At 44.7% G+C, this 14961-nt stretch overlaps 1 protein-coding gene and 1 long non-coding RNA gene across 2 annotated transcripts in view; one reads left to right on the forward strand and one right to left on the reverse strand.

Annotated features, from left to right (window-relative positions):
• Positions 1-14961, reverse strand: part of wdr37 (WD repeat domain 37) — a 152768-nt gene that overhangs the window by 58596 nt on the left and 79211 nt on the right. Inside the window, 4 exon segments of the mRNA XM_068014911.1 lie at positions 2808-3045; positions 6873-6949; positions 9135-9179; positions 10771-10842. Of these exon segments, the coding sequence (XP_067871012.1) occupies positions 2808-3045; positions 6873-6949; positions 9135-9179; positions 10771-10842 (432 nt within the window).
• LOC137349396 (uncharacterized) overlaps positions 1-14961 on the forward strand; it is a 44942-nt gene that overhangs the window by 20882 nt on the left and 9099 nt on the right. Inside the window, exons 2-3 of the long non-coding RNA XR_010969381.1 lie at positions 2625-3119; positions 3245-3320. This is a non-coding gene — a long non-coding RNA (uncharacterized lncRNA). The remainder of the gene's footprint in view (positions 1-2624; positions 3120-3244; positions 3321-14961) is intronic.

The following is a 14961-nucleotide window of genomic DNA, read 5'->3' on the forward strand; positions in this document are numbered from 1 at the left end:
TGAGAGCATGGGGGGGGCAGAGAGAGAGCATGGGGGGGGGCAGAGAGAGAGCATGGGGGGGGCAGAGAGAGAGCATGGGGGGGCAGAGAGAGCATGGGGGGGGCAGAGAGAGAGTCATGGGGGGGGCAGAGAGGAGAGAGAGCATGGGGGGCAGAGAGAGAGCATGGGGGGGGCAAGAGAGAGCATGGGGGGGGCAGAGAGAGAGCATGGGGGGGCAGAGAGAGAGCATGGGGGGGCAGAGAGAGAGCATGGGGGGGCAGAGAGAGAGCATGGGGGGGCAGAAGAGAGCATGGGGGGGCAGAGAGAGAGCATGGGGGGGCAGAGAGAGAGCATGGGGGGGCAGAGAGAGAGCATGGGGGGCAGAGAGGAGCATGGGGGGCAGAGAGAGAGCATGGGGCAGAGAGAGCATGGGGGGCAGAGAGAGAGCATGGGGGGGGCAGAGAGAGAGAGCAAGTGGGGAGGAGGGGGCAGAGAGAAGAGCATGGGGGGGCAGAGAAGAGAGCATGGGGGGGCAGGAGAGAGAGCATGGGGGGGCAGAGGAGAGAGCATGGGGGGGCAGAGAGAGAGCATGGGGGGGCAGAGAGAGAGCATGGGGGGGCAGAGAGAGAGCATGGGGGGGCAGAGAGAGAGCATGGGGGGGCAGAGAGAGAGCATGGGGGGGCAGAGAGAGAGCATGGGGGGCAGAGAGAGAGCATGGGGGGGCAGAGAGAGAGCATGGGGGGGCAGAGAGAGAGAGCATGGGGGGGCAGAGAGAGAGCATGGGGGGGCAGAGAGAGAGCATGGGGGGGCAGAGAGAGAGAGCATGGGGGGGCAGAGAGAGATGGGGTAGAGAGAAAGAGTGGGGGCAGAGAGAGAAAAAAGTGTGGGGGGCAGAAAGAGATAAAGAATGTGGGGGGCAGAGAGAGAAAAAGAGTGTGGGGATAGAGAGAGAAAGAGAGATAGTGGGGGGCAGAGTGAGAGGGTGATGACACAGAGGTGGAGACCACAGGACAGGGGGAACACAGAGAAGTGGGGTGGAGGGGGGGGTGAGGAGACAGAGAGAGAGAGATGAATAGACACAGACAGAAAGAGAAGGGAGAGAGAGCAATCAAGATCACCCTGACAGATGGACATCTATCCAGAATACTTTGCATTGCTCTCAGTGTTCGGGCAAACATTGACTACTTGTGCAAGCAAAGAAATGCCAGGTATCTCACTGTATCTGTGTCAAACAAGCACTCAACCTTTTGCAGAAAAGCCTTTTGTTAACAATTATCTTGTCAGAGCTGAATCGGAATCGACAGTGATAGGCTGAGCTATAGACATAAGTGAATTTAAGAGAATCGCTTTACTGGAGGAATTGAAGGGCGCTCATTATTTCTAATTGTGTTGATCTAATTTTGTCACTGGCTTTGGTGAGCAAATGACATTTTGTCCATGAGGGATTCTGTTGCTTCTGTACTTTAAAATCCCGGACCTGGTTTCACAGCCTGTCAAGATGAATTAACTCGTCTTGACTCGCTACCGTTAAGACACCATTCTACTTTTCTGTTTTACATGACTCTTCTGAAGTACTATCTGTTTCACCCTATAAAATTCTCCTGATTTGGAAATCACTGCCCTTCAGACACATATTACAAGCAGGTGGAGAAGTTGCTCAACAGAGACCATCATGGGTTAAACTGTCTTGTGACAACAGCAGTGCGAGAAATGGCCCATATTCCTATCGCTGATTTTTTTTACTGCCTCACCTCAATGACCACAATACCAATCCTCTTTTTGAGTTTCATGATTTATTGGATGAATCTGCACTCCTGACATAGTGTGAATCCCAAAGAGGTCATCCAATAAGGTCCATCTACCACCCCATGACATGATGTAGCTAACTCTATTCTGTCAATGAAAGTAATTTGCATTGGCATTGCGTACAATTTGCTTTCTAGCTAGCTAAAACAGTTGAGCTGCTCTCCATTGATGTTGATATGCTTAGCTACTTTATTTACAGGGAGAAATGTAATGTGATGGCATTAGATTGGCTACACACTTTATAAACAGCTTAATTGCCCCCATGTCGATGTCCGAGTCAATAATTTTGTCAAATGTCTGTGATGCAACATGTCAGTGCCTATCCCTGGTCAGCTCTGACCAGCAGTTTCAAAACACAAAGCACAACAAAATGGAAGGGGTGGTGGGGGGACCATCTAGCAGTGACCATCAGACATTGATGAGCAGGGTTAAAGTGAACAAAAATGCTCAGAAGTGGTGTTTGGTTCTTAACCAATAGCATAAGGTATGGAAATAGAGGTGGGCAAGTCCCATAATGCTTTCTCATGCACAAGACATGGATTTTGAAGTGCAATGGGAAAGGGAATAAAAGCAGAGAAAAATATACAGGGAGAGGAACATTTAGGGACAGAAAAACAAGTGATCAATACATTGGTCCATGTTTCCCTTTCCTATTTTAGTTACTGTGCCACCCAAGCAGATGATAATACAGCCCCTAGATGGCACTGAAACATTTTAAATCTGATATGCAAGACCACTGATTCATAAATTTAAGATTGTAGTCTGCATATAAAATATTGAACTTAATGTACTTTTCCAGTGATGTGAACAATTTGTGCATTTTTTTCATTATACTCCAGTGCATTTCATAAGTGTTCTACCATACAGCCTTTACACGAAGAGTGATGACGAATGTCAAAGAAGACATCATTCTGGCAAGCAGTTTTTTTTCCATCTCAAAGCGTAGTTCTGCATTTTCAGCACAAACATGTATGTCTAACTAGAAGTATCATAAATATCAGTTTCCTATATATCAACCATACCTGCCAGAGAATGCACCAGTTCTGATGTTTCCACATCATAGAGGTTTGCTGTTCTATCCCAGGATGCGGTGACCACCTGCTTGCCTCCAACTAGCCAGTCAGCTGCTATGACCACACCCTGATGACTTTTGAGTGTAGTTGATGGAACTCGGATTGTTGGACTTTCATTGGGGCATTCCACATCTCCATCTGCTTCGTCTTTGTCTGAGAAATCAACTTCTTCCTCCCCAGACATTTGCTATTACAGAACAAAGAGAATTGAGCACAACCTGCAGATCGAATGCTGGACCCATATTAGCAGCAACACTGAAGGTATCCAGCTGTAATTAATGCAATTAGTCAAATGAGACACTGTGGCAACAAGCCAAAGGATTTATTTTCCTGCTGTGCAGTAGGGAACAAGGAACAATTTAACTTTTCTGAGCTTCTGTTGACAGATTCTTGAAGACTTGTGTGAAGTTCACCCACCTTGGATTTCAGCCCACTAATCCACATCAGACCACACGAAGCTCAGTTAAGTAATAAGCAGAAAGATAAACAATACCCTTTTTAATTTGTCTGAAAAAAATTGGGTTCTCCAACAATTTGAATTAAACAATGTAAAAATCGCAGCAAAGTGGGAATTTAGTGCTAAAAAATTAAACAACTTTGAATTAGGAAATGTTGAAAGGATCAGTAACATCATTCACACGTGGACTACATTTGTTTGTTCGTTGGTGTCATCTTCTTTCCAGGCTGACTGTCATGGATCTCCACCTGTGTGTGTTCCGGGCTGCCCTTACGCATTCTACATAGGTCGACTGCATCCAGTCCATTATATCCCTCATCCATTTTCTTCTCTGATTCCCTCTCCTACATTTTCCATCGATCTTTCCTTCCAATAATTGTTTTTGTCTACCTTCCGCTCTAATGATGTGACCAAAGTATTGTATCTTTCTTTCTTTGATGTTATGCACTAATTTCCTCTTTTCTCCAGCCATTTCCAGCACTTCCTCATCAGTCTTTCTGTCTGTGTAAGATATGTAGAACATCTTCCGATATATCCACATCTCGAATGCATTTAGCTTGTCAATAGTCTCTTTATTTGTTGTCCATGTCCCAAAGGCAAATAACATAGGTGACAAAATGTAGCACCTCAGCATTCTTTTCCTAAGATTCAGGGTCAGTTTCTTTAATATTAACAAGACCTTCATTCTGACAATGCTGGTCTTGGCTCTCAAATCTCCTTTGGATCGCACAGTCAGATCTCCCATCATCTGTGATAAGCTGCCCAAGATATGTAAACCTCTCCAGGTCATATCCATTTACTTCAATTTTCACTTCTCGAGTTCGGTCCCTGCTTATCACCATTGTCTTGGTGTTCTTCACATTCATTCTTAATCCATATTCCACACTCCTTGTATTCACTTTGTTCACAATTTCCTGTAGGGCCTCTTCTGACTCTGCAATCAGTGCAGTGTCACCTGCGTACTGAAGTTGTTCATGTTCAACCCACCAATATTGTAACCTGGTAGATGTTCTTTGTCTCTGAAGATGGTTTCAGTGTACAGGTTAAACAGTTTTGGGGACAAAACATAACCCTGACATACTCCTGACGCCATATGAATGACGAGGGCAGCCCAAACTCGGACTACATTCAAGTCCCTATATCAAAGAATTATTTTGCAGGTGATGAAAGAGACGTCTTCCAAAGGTTTTTGTTTGGTAACAACTGCTGTAGCTGCTGTGTGGATACCTCATGGTATTTGTATTCAGAGAGTCACAACAGCACAGGAGGCGGCCATTTGGCCCATCAAGTCCATGCCAGCTCTCTATAGAACAATCCAATGAGTCTCATTTCCCTGCTCTATCCCTGTAGGCAGCAAGTTTATTTCACACAAATACCCATCCAATTTGCTTTTGAAATCATTCAGCGTCTCAGTTTCCACCAACCTGGTAAGCAGCAAGTCCCAGGTCTTCATCACTCGCTGCATAACAAAGTTCTTCCTCACATGCCCCCATGCATCTCTTGCCCAAATCTGTGTTCTCTAGTCTTTGTACAATCAGCTAATGAGAAAAGCCTTTCAACAGACACTTGAAGAGGTTTGAGTTAATGAAGGAGAGCTAGCACAGATCTGTGAAAAGCAGAAAGTGCTGGAATTTCTCGGCAGGTCTGCCAGCATCTGTGGAGAGAAGCAAAGTTAATGTTTCAAGTCTGTGACCTTTCATCAGATAAGTCACAGACCTGAAACGTCAACTTTGCTTCTCTCTCCACAGATTATGCCAAACCTGCTGAGTAATTCCAGCACTTTTTATTTTTATTTCACATTTCCAGCATCTGCAGTATTTTGCTTTTATTTGTAAAAAGCAGATTGCGTTTGACTAATCTAATTGAATTTATTGATGAAGTAACAGAGAAGGTTGAAGGGAAAGAAATGGATTTTGTCTACATGGATTTTAAGAAAACATCTGGCCACATAAAAGGCTGGTTAACAAAACTGACATTCTTGGAATAGGAGGGACAGTGTCAGCTTGGATTAAAAAAATGGCTTAAGGACAGAAAAGAGTTAGTTGTGGTAAATGGCTGTTTTTCAGAATGAAGATGGTAGACAGTGGTATTCCTCAAGGGTCAGTGCGAGGAACACTGCTTTTTTTGACTTGGATATTGGAATACAGGGTAAAATTTCAAAATATGCAGATGACACCAAACTTGGAGGTGTGGCAAACAGTGAGAAAGATACAAATCGACTGCAACAGGACATAGCTAGGCGAGCAGAATAGGCAGACAAGTGGCAGATGGAATTTAATACAGAGAAGTGTGAGGTGATGCATTTTGGCAAAAGGGATAGGGAGAGGCAATATATACTTAATGGTTCTAAAGAGTGTGCAGGAATGGAGGAATCTGGGGTTCATCTGCATAGATCTTTGAAAGTGGCATATTGAGAGTAGTTAGCAAAGAATATGGGATCTTGGGTTTTCATAAAAGAGGTATTCGAATACAAAAGAAGGGAAGTTATGCTGAACCTTTATAAAGCTCTGGTTAGGCTACACCAAAGTGTTGCATCCAGTTCTACTCACCACACTTTAGGAAGGATGTGAAGGTGTTCGAGAAGGTGCACAGGAGATTTACCAGATGGTTCCAGGGATGAGGGATTTTAGCTACAAGGTTAGGTTGAAGAAGCTGGGGTGGTTGTTCTTCAAGCAAAGGAGGTTGAGAGGAGATCTGATAGAGGTGTACAAGATTCTGATAGGTTTGGATAGGATACACAAAGAAAAACTGTTCCCATTAGCTGATGGTACAAGGACTAGGGAACATGGGTTTAAGGTTTTGAGCAAGAGATACAGGGGGGAATGTAAGAACTTTTTTTAAGCAGCAAGTGGTGGCAACCTGGAACTAGCTGCCTACTAGGATGGTGGAAGCAAAGACAATGATTTCAAAAGTAAATTGGATGAGCACGAGGGAAATAAACTCAGTCAAAGAGTCACAATGGCACAGAAGGCCATTCAGCCCATCAATTCCATGCTGACTGCAGAGCAATCCAATCAGTCCCATTCCCCGACTCTATCCCCGTAGCCCTGTAAGTTTATTCCCCTCAAGCATCCATTCAATTTTCTTTTGACTCTATAACTCGCACGACTATGGGGATAGAGCAGGGGAATGGGACTGAGTGCATTGCTCCACAGAGAGCTGACAAGGACTCGACAGACTTCCTTCTGTGCCGTAATGACTCTAAGACTCAAACAAGCTCAGTATTAGTTGGTCAGAATTTTTTTTTTATAAAGAGAAATCAATGGAGCTTACCACTGTGAAACAAAACAATTAATATTTCTAGGCGTGGTCTGCATATTATCCACTTCTGCTCACTATATTCCAAAAAGGTAGCCATATTTATTACATGGCAATAACTTTGTTTTTATAAAGGTACCTGGGGGTTACCTGAGAGGAGGTGGCAGTAGTAGCGTTCATTACATTCAAAAGTTTGGATCACCAGAAAATGGGAAAGACAGAATTATGAAAGGAATATGCTGACTTGTAAAGATACATAAATTGACCAGTTTTAGCTTCAAAAAGTACTAGTTACTCACATTTGTATCTGTTACAGGCTGTGGAGTGGGCAGTTGCACAATATATCGCCAGATATGAGCCGTCTGATCTCCAGATGCTTCAAGTATAAATAAAAATAGACTAAGAAATCAATCTACATGATGTAATTTTGCTTGTTTTAAACTAGCCATAAAGAAATGTAAAATTGTCATTTCACACAAGAAAACATATAAAGTCGTCACATTGTCAGGCTTACTAAATCTTTCAACTTCTCTGAGTAACTTGGATACAATGCAGCATCTCCAGTTCCTCCAATTCAAAGCATTTTACTATGTAAACGTAAGTGCATTTATGGAATGGCAATTAAAAGCAAAAAATTCTGATTTCTTCAAAATTTTAAAGAAAGCAAATCTTAACATGAGTAAAATGTTCATTATTTTCAAAATAAGTTACAGCTGTTGGCAAAATAATGCTCCAATAATAGTTGGCTTTCAGAAGTAAAGGCTAAATTTAACACTGGATGCACTTACACTGTCAGTTAAGAATGCCATTTGTTTCCAAAGTCTATATTGGAAATTGAGAGTTATCAGTTCACATGGTCCCGATGACAACCTCTTCAGAATTTACACTGCTGCACCACATAATGACACCATATATGGTCAACTTAATTGATAATGTGGTTATAGTATCAGCAAAATGCACTTTTAAATGCTTTTCATTTTGTTGCACTATGTTTTACAGAAAGCCCCAATCGAAAATAAAAATTTCTACACAGAGATGATGTACCAACAGCTCCCTCCTTTGGTTCCTCTCTCTAGTGCAAATACTTATCCGCAGTGAATTACAGCTGCCAAAAAAAGTGTCTAAATCCTTCTGAATCTGTTTCTTCCTCATTATATCCTGTCTCCTTCTTTTAGCAATTTCTGCATAGTTGGATGAAAATACAGCTGCATTTAAATGCCCCTACACTCAGAATGGTCATCCCTTCCAAATGTGACACTTTGCATTTCCCACAACACTTATCCTTCTGAAGGGGTTTGTCGACTGGTGATCAATTTTATGGTGTGGACCCACACTCACTGGGAACTCAACAAACTCATGCCATGCAAGACCTTAACAGGCAACAGAAAAGAAATTCAACCATCAATATTGTCTGGATTTGCAATAAAAGGCGAACATTTAATCCACTTTGTCAGCCAAGTTCACAATAGTGCGCGAGCTTCACTCAGCGCCTCTTCTAATCTCAGTTGTGCTATAATGAAAACACAAATGACCACTCAGCCGACGAGGGATAGGGCCTTGAAAGGTTATTCACAGCTTTTGCTGCATGAATTTTCATCATTGTTGTCTCAAATGAGTTTCCTTACTAAAACCAGTTCTTTATCAATGAGCCAAGTATGTATGATGATAAAGGTTTCATACCTTCAATATACACACACAAACACACGCCTGCGCGGGGACAGGAAAGTATGCATTGTATCTATAATGTACCAATGCAGGCCAACTATTTTATTTTTATTTTTTATTTAGAGATACAGCACTGAAACAGGCCCTTCGGCCCACCGAGTCTGTGCCAACCATCAACCACCCATTTATACTAATCCTACATTAATCCCATATTCTTACCACATCCCCACAATTCCCCTACCACCTACCTATACTAGGGACAATTTATAATGGCCAATTTACCTATCAACCTGCAAGTCTTTGGCTGTGGGAGGAAACCGGCGAAAACCCACGCAGTCACAGGGAGAACTTGCAAACTCCGCACAGGCAGTACCCAGAATTGAACCCGAGTCGCTGGAGCTGTGAGGCTGCGGTGCTAACCACTGCACCACTGTGCTATCTGAAGCCAAAATTCCTCTCATCTGATACAGGCAACTTAGTTGCAGTCATTGCAGGTATGTTGCTCACAGTAAGGCCCGGCAACAGCTTGAAATTGTGCCATGGGATCTGATTCGAAAGATGGCATCTCTGTCAAGGCAGCAGGCCCCTGGTACTGCATTAAAAGCGCCAGCTCAGATTACGAGCTCAAATCTTGGAGCAGGAAATAAACTTTCTGACTCAGGAGGAAAGAGGGCAAATGTGCAAACTATTAGCAAAATCTCTCTGAATGGAATGCATTTACGATTTTGCTAGAATTGTCAGAGGAAATCTTCACAAATGCTATACTGCATTACTGAAATGTTCAATAATCTGCTGCTTCATAGTGTAATGTACCTATAGCTATTTACTTTTAGGATTACCAATGTTATAAAATTTAGTATTCTGCAACATTACAAACATAATTCTGCATACTGTACCTGTGAGAGCCACCTGTTCTGAAGGATGGAACTTGATTGAATTCACTAAAGGAAGAAAAAGGAAATAAAAGACAACTTAATGTATCTAAAACTCCTAATACACAGAAATTAACATATTATGTAAGGGAACCACTCCACCTTTCTGGGGAATTGTTCTCCCACCCCCATCCCTTATTGGTCTCCCCACAGCACGCACCTTGTGTAAATGAAGACAAATGTTTTCAGTCTTCCACCATTGTTTAAACCCAACTACTTAGAAATATATGAAAGCAGCTCAGAAAGAAGTCTCCTTTTGAACTTATTTTCTCCATGGGTTGTGCTTAATCATCTAAGATCAGGAGCTCAATGCAAGGGGCCATAGGCATAAAAGCCAGACCCACCATGCTGGTTTTCCAGCACAATCTGCCATCCAAATATTGGTTTTCAGGACCATGCATCCAATTTCTAACCTTGATATTTAGCACTTAATTATATGAAAACTATTTCAATCGAACCTAGCTTAGCATTGGTGAAACGCCATTACTTCTGTCACAAATCATTTAAAAAGATATCGGCCAAAATTTAACCGTTAGCAGTGGGCTGTGGAGGCAGAAGTTGGAGTGGGTGGCAAAAGCCCTCCTGCTTCAACCGCAGTTCCCGTTGCGATTGTGCGCAGCCAGCCAATTAGCGGCCAGCAACTGGGGTCGCAGACAAATCCACAACAGGGGGCAGGAGGTAAGGCAGCAGTCGTGTCATCCTTTACTGGGCCGCCAGCACCCAATTCCTGTATGCAGATCCTCATGCCACCTGGGCAATGCTGTTTTCAGAGGGTGACCCTTCCGACTGTTGCAGAAAGGCCACCCAGTCCTTGCCCCCTGTTAGGCTCCTCTCCAATGAGCCCCCTGCAAGGAGGATTAACTGCTCAAGGGGACCTCAAACAAATACAAATGCTTTCCCTTCTCCTTCTGTGCTAATAAATCGAAAGGCCTCAGTGAAGGTCTGCAAGTGCAACAAGCCCCTATAGCTGCCGCCCTTTGCCACCCTTTAAATGCTACCGAGGCACTGAACCCCCGTGTGGCCCGTATGTGTCTCATAAAATTGAGGGGCACGTAAAATCAGTACCTCAACTATCTTAACTGGCCTTTAATTGCTTGTTTATAGATGACAAATGGAGTCCCCACTCAGCTCGTTGTCTGCCCTTGGTAAAATCACAATCTGGTGTCATGAGGTCTGGGGCCTGAACAGTTGTCATCTCGCGCTATTTTATGTCCCCCCCCCCCATTGCCATCCATCTTGATAGGTAAAATTCCGGCCAATGGTTGTGAAATTGATCTGAACCGTAGCACAAACTGGGCAATAGCGAATCGGCAACGCTTTTTACACCACATCTGATTTTCTTTTCTGTTGAAGTTGATGGAATATAAAAGCCGGACAGGAAGTAAAACGGACTGTCGATTCATCATCGCCCCTTTTGTGCTATCATCCAAGACCAATTTCACTCCCATTCTCTTAAATTTTAAGCTCAAAAGTCTTTAAGATCAATGTATCAAATATTTGTTTGAACTTCAAACACTAAATTGCTATATCTACGCATATAAGTTATAAAACTAAATTACTACAAATGCTTTTATTAAAATTAATATAAAGACAATCTCACCTGACCCTGCATGACCCACATATTTCAAGAGGCACTTTCCTGTCTCAATGCTCCACAGCATGGCACTGTGATCTTTAAAGAAAAACAGTAGATTAGACAAGCTTTAATTGGGAACATGAGCAATGCTTTCTTCTGCATGACAGCCATTTACTGAGTACATATGCATCTTAAGAAATTCCTTATTCTTAAAGGCAGGCTAACAGAGATTATAGCACTAGCATCAATGTGAACAAAGGCATAGGTTACAGTTATTGACTAAAATACACGTAAAAGGTAAGGGTTTCAAACATATGCAAATCAACATACAATATGTGAAGTAACAAGTGAGCAGACGGAATGTGGTCCGCAGAATCTGCGTCCAGTGCCGGAAGCAGTTCAATGACCTTATTCGCTCTGGCAAGTTGAGTGCAATGCTGAACCCTCAGGATAAGCCTCTGGGTATTCAACCTCCAGCAGTCACACCAGCTGAGGAGCCTGAGGGCACATGCTGCTCCTGAACATGGCAGGAGTGTGGTGCCCAGGGCAGAGCCATAGTGCTGCTGAGGACCTGCCAGCACTGAGACATGCAACTTCTTCTGTATATAAACCACTGGCATTGGCTGTGGGACCAGAAGTGCTTGATATCTTTCTTTTTTTTGTCCTTGCAGAATCAACAGCTACATAATGCCTGATAGAGTACCCTGACGGGAGATGGGGATCCCTACTTACACGTCATCACCATGATCGAAGAGGGAACCATGGTAATCGCCAAGGTTTCTGACCACCAGCAAGTTGCTGGAGGCAAGATGGGTATCCCTGGTGGAAAGGCTGAATAGAAACTGAAATGAGTACATTAAGGGGGTGGATTGCAGTCCACACTGTCTGATAGCATGCCAAAGACTCAGCTGATTTGGGAAGCTTCAGCACTGCACAGACTTATGTTCTCAAAGGCTAGTTCTCATGATGTCATCTTGTGTCTCCTACAGTTTCTGCGTCAAAGAGCCACAACCTGCATCACCGGGCTAAGCGCAGCCCCAAAACAAGCAATGTCACACCTTACAAGCGCACCCTCCACCAGTTCAGATACAGTCACCTCGGTGGGTCCTCGTGCACAGATAGATAGGGTGGCACTGGGCGCAGAACACGTCATTAGTGTGCAGGAGGTGGTGATAGTGGCAGAGGCAGCTGTGGGCAGTCCCCCTTGGAGGATGGAGGGCAGACACAGCCATGCTCAGCTGGGCACAGATGCATGGCCTCGGGAGTCACAGAAAAGGAAGCTCCAACTAGACCAGCAGCAGGAGAGGTGCTCCCACATTTCAGAGTTCTCTGAAGCACTACAGGGTCATGGGCTGAGAATGGAGGAGGCCATCCGGCTCATGTACGCCATAATCGCCCAGGGCTTTGAGCGCATGAGCTTCTCCACGAGAGAGTGGTCAATCTCATGCACAACCATATGCAGCAGCACTTGGACTGCATGTAGGAACCGTGCACTGACATTCACAGAATGCATGACACACTACGTGGCCTTGACCGGTTGATTGAGTTGATGGTGCAGAGATGTTTGGAAGGGATGCCAGTTGTGCTCCAGCTGGTGGTCCCCTCCAACCATCCAGAGCGCCAGCCAAGGGCTGAAGCAGTCTCCATGGAGGATGAGGGTGGCACGCCTCATCGGCCTCCATCATCATCTTCAGCCTCCTTAGTCCTTCTGACTAAGGGAACATCCGTGTTGCAGGACCCATTATCAGACGTTGCCTGCAATGACACAGACGCAACAGTCTCTGGAGATGCTCCCCCGACACCTCCACAGCAAGGACAACTGTCACATGCATCTCAGCCGCATGCAGAGACAACTGAGCAGGTTGCCTCCACCTCCTCCGAGGCCACGAGGTGAGCAACGCAGAGAAGAGGCCAACAGCGAAGCCACTGTGTTGGGCACAGCACTAAGTGGGTCACTAGGGTTTCTTTTATCTGTGACTGTGCACTTTTTTCTTTTATGAGCACCATGTAAATACAGACACACAAAGCCAGATGTATGATTCATTGAAACATACAAGATTCTGAAGGGACCACTCAGCAGGTCTGGCAGCATCTGTGAAAAGAGAAGCAGAGTTAACGTTTCGGGTCAGTGACCCTTCTTCCGAAGAAAGGTCACTGACCCGAAACGTTAACTCTGCTTCTCTTTTCACAGATGCTGCCAGACCTGCTGAGTGGTTCTAGCATTTCTTGTTTTTATTTCAGATTTCCAGTATCCGCAGTATTTTGCTTTTAATTAAGATTCTGAAGGGGCTGGATAGGATAGACGCTGAGAAATTGTTACCACTGGTCAGGGAATCTAAAACACGGGGTACTGTCTCAGGATAAGAGGCTAATCATTTAGGACTGAGATGAGGAGAAATTACTTGACTCAAAGGGTTGTGAATCTTTGGCATTCTCTACCCCAGAGGGTTGTGGATGTTCATCGTTGAATACATTTAAGGCTGGGATAGATAGATTTTGGGTCTCTCAGGGAATCAAGAGATATAGGGAACGAGCGGGAAAGTGAAGCTGAAGGCCAAAGATCAACCATGATCATACTGAAATGGTGAAGCAAGCTCAATGGGCCATATGGTCTACTCCTGCTTTTATTGCTTGTGTGATCTTCCTTTTATTAATGGCAGGAAAAGAAAGGAGGAATGAAGCAGTGAATGGGAGCAAAGGTGACAGTGACAGGAACAGTGACAGTGAAACCTCTGGGCAGATGTGCATCCTTCACTGGAGTGAGTTTACACGTTCCAGGCTGTGTCTTCAATGGAAGTGTTCTCATAAGCACCTCAGAGTGAGCCCCAGACCATGCCCAGGGCTCTGCCCTTCCTGCGGAGGATAGTGCTCCTCATTGCCACTGGACCCAACATCTGAAAGTCGGGCCCCCATTGCCAACTGCTGCCTTCCTTGTGCTCAGGTGCCCCCCCCAAATTATGTTTGTAAGCCTTGCACCCCCCCCAACTTCTTATGGCCCCACGATACCATCTGGGTGACGACCACCTGCACTGCCTGAGCACTTAGTGACCACTCTCCTGCAACCTGCGCACACCCGTCGGCACCTCTGTGCCAATGGGGAGTCACCCTCTGTGCCATTCTCCACTTCACAGAACCCACCTAGTTCCCAGGGCTGGCTGTGACTGGCTTCCCACTTCGTATTCGCCTCCATGCACCTGGTCTGCCCCAGACCCAGCGAGCAGCCCATGCGCCCATGTCAAAATGGCCATTAGCAAGCTCTCAGTGAGCTCTTTAACAATCTTAATTGCTGCTGTTAATGGATCAGGCGGGTTTGCGGAGCTGTCCTCCCTCCACCCTTGTGAAGCTCACTGGCGACAGGAAACCAACACACCGGCCGGTACCGGAATTTTCATCCCCGTCCTGCCTCTGTTCCTGCCCCCGTCAGGACCTAAAAATCCAGCCCCATATGTTGTATTGTCTTATTGTCAGCTGAGTGCCTGACACTCATGGAGGCCATGTCTCTTAATCAAGTTATCGAGGAATCCAAAGCCACCTACTGACATTCTCAAGAGGGACTGCACACACACTCCCAAACATTCCACTTATCCAAGTCCAAGGAGTTTAAGTGTAGATTGGCACAGCCGAGAAGAAGGAAATCTAAGTATGCACAAGGATACAGCTAGACCTAAGCCAGCTGATCAGAATTCCATCCTTTTCCTCATTTCAATAAATTTAATAACCAGCTTACTCGATGACAATATGAATACACACATTTAATGAGGAACTAAGAAATATAAAGATGATCCCATGAACAAGGAGTCTACAAGTAATTTAGAATGCTCGTCTTCATAAGTGAAATAAAATCTGCGTTCCTGACCATCCCACTGAGAATTTGTTTACACAAGCTTATAGAATCATAGAAAAGTTAAGGCACAGAAAGAGGCCATTCAGCCCATTGTGTCGGCACCAGCTGAAAAAATTAGCCAATCTAATTCCATTTTCCAGCACCTGGTCCATAGCCTTGCAGGTTACAGCACTTCAGATGCATGTCCAGGTACCTTTTAAAAGAGTTGAGGGTTTCTGTTTCTACCACCAATCCTGGCAGTAAATTCCAGACCCCCACCACTCTTTGGGCGAAAAAGGTTTTCCTCATGTCCCCTCTAATCCTTCTACCAATCACCTTAAATCTGTGCCCCCTGGTAATTGACCACTCTGCTAGGGGAAACAGGTCCTTCC

Source organism: Heterodontus francisci, chromosome 2 (genome assembly GCF_036365525.1).
Source record: "Heterodontus francisci isolate sHetFra1 chromosome 2, sHetFra1.hap1, whole genome shotgun sequence".
Classification (NCBI taxonomy): Eukaryota; Metazoa; Chordata; class Chondrichthyes; order Heterodontiformes; family Heterodontidae; genus Heterodontus; species Heterodontus francisci.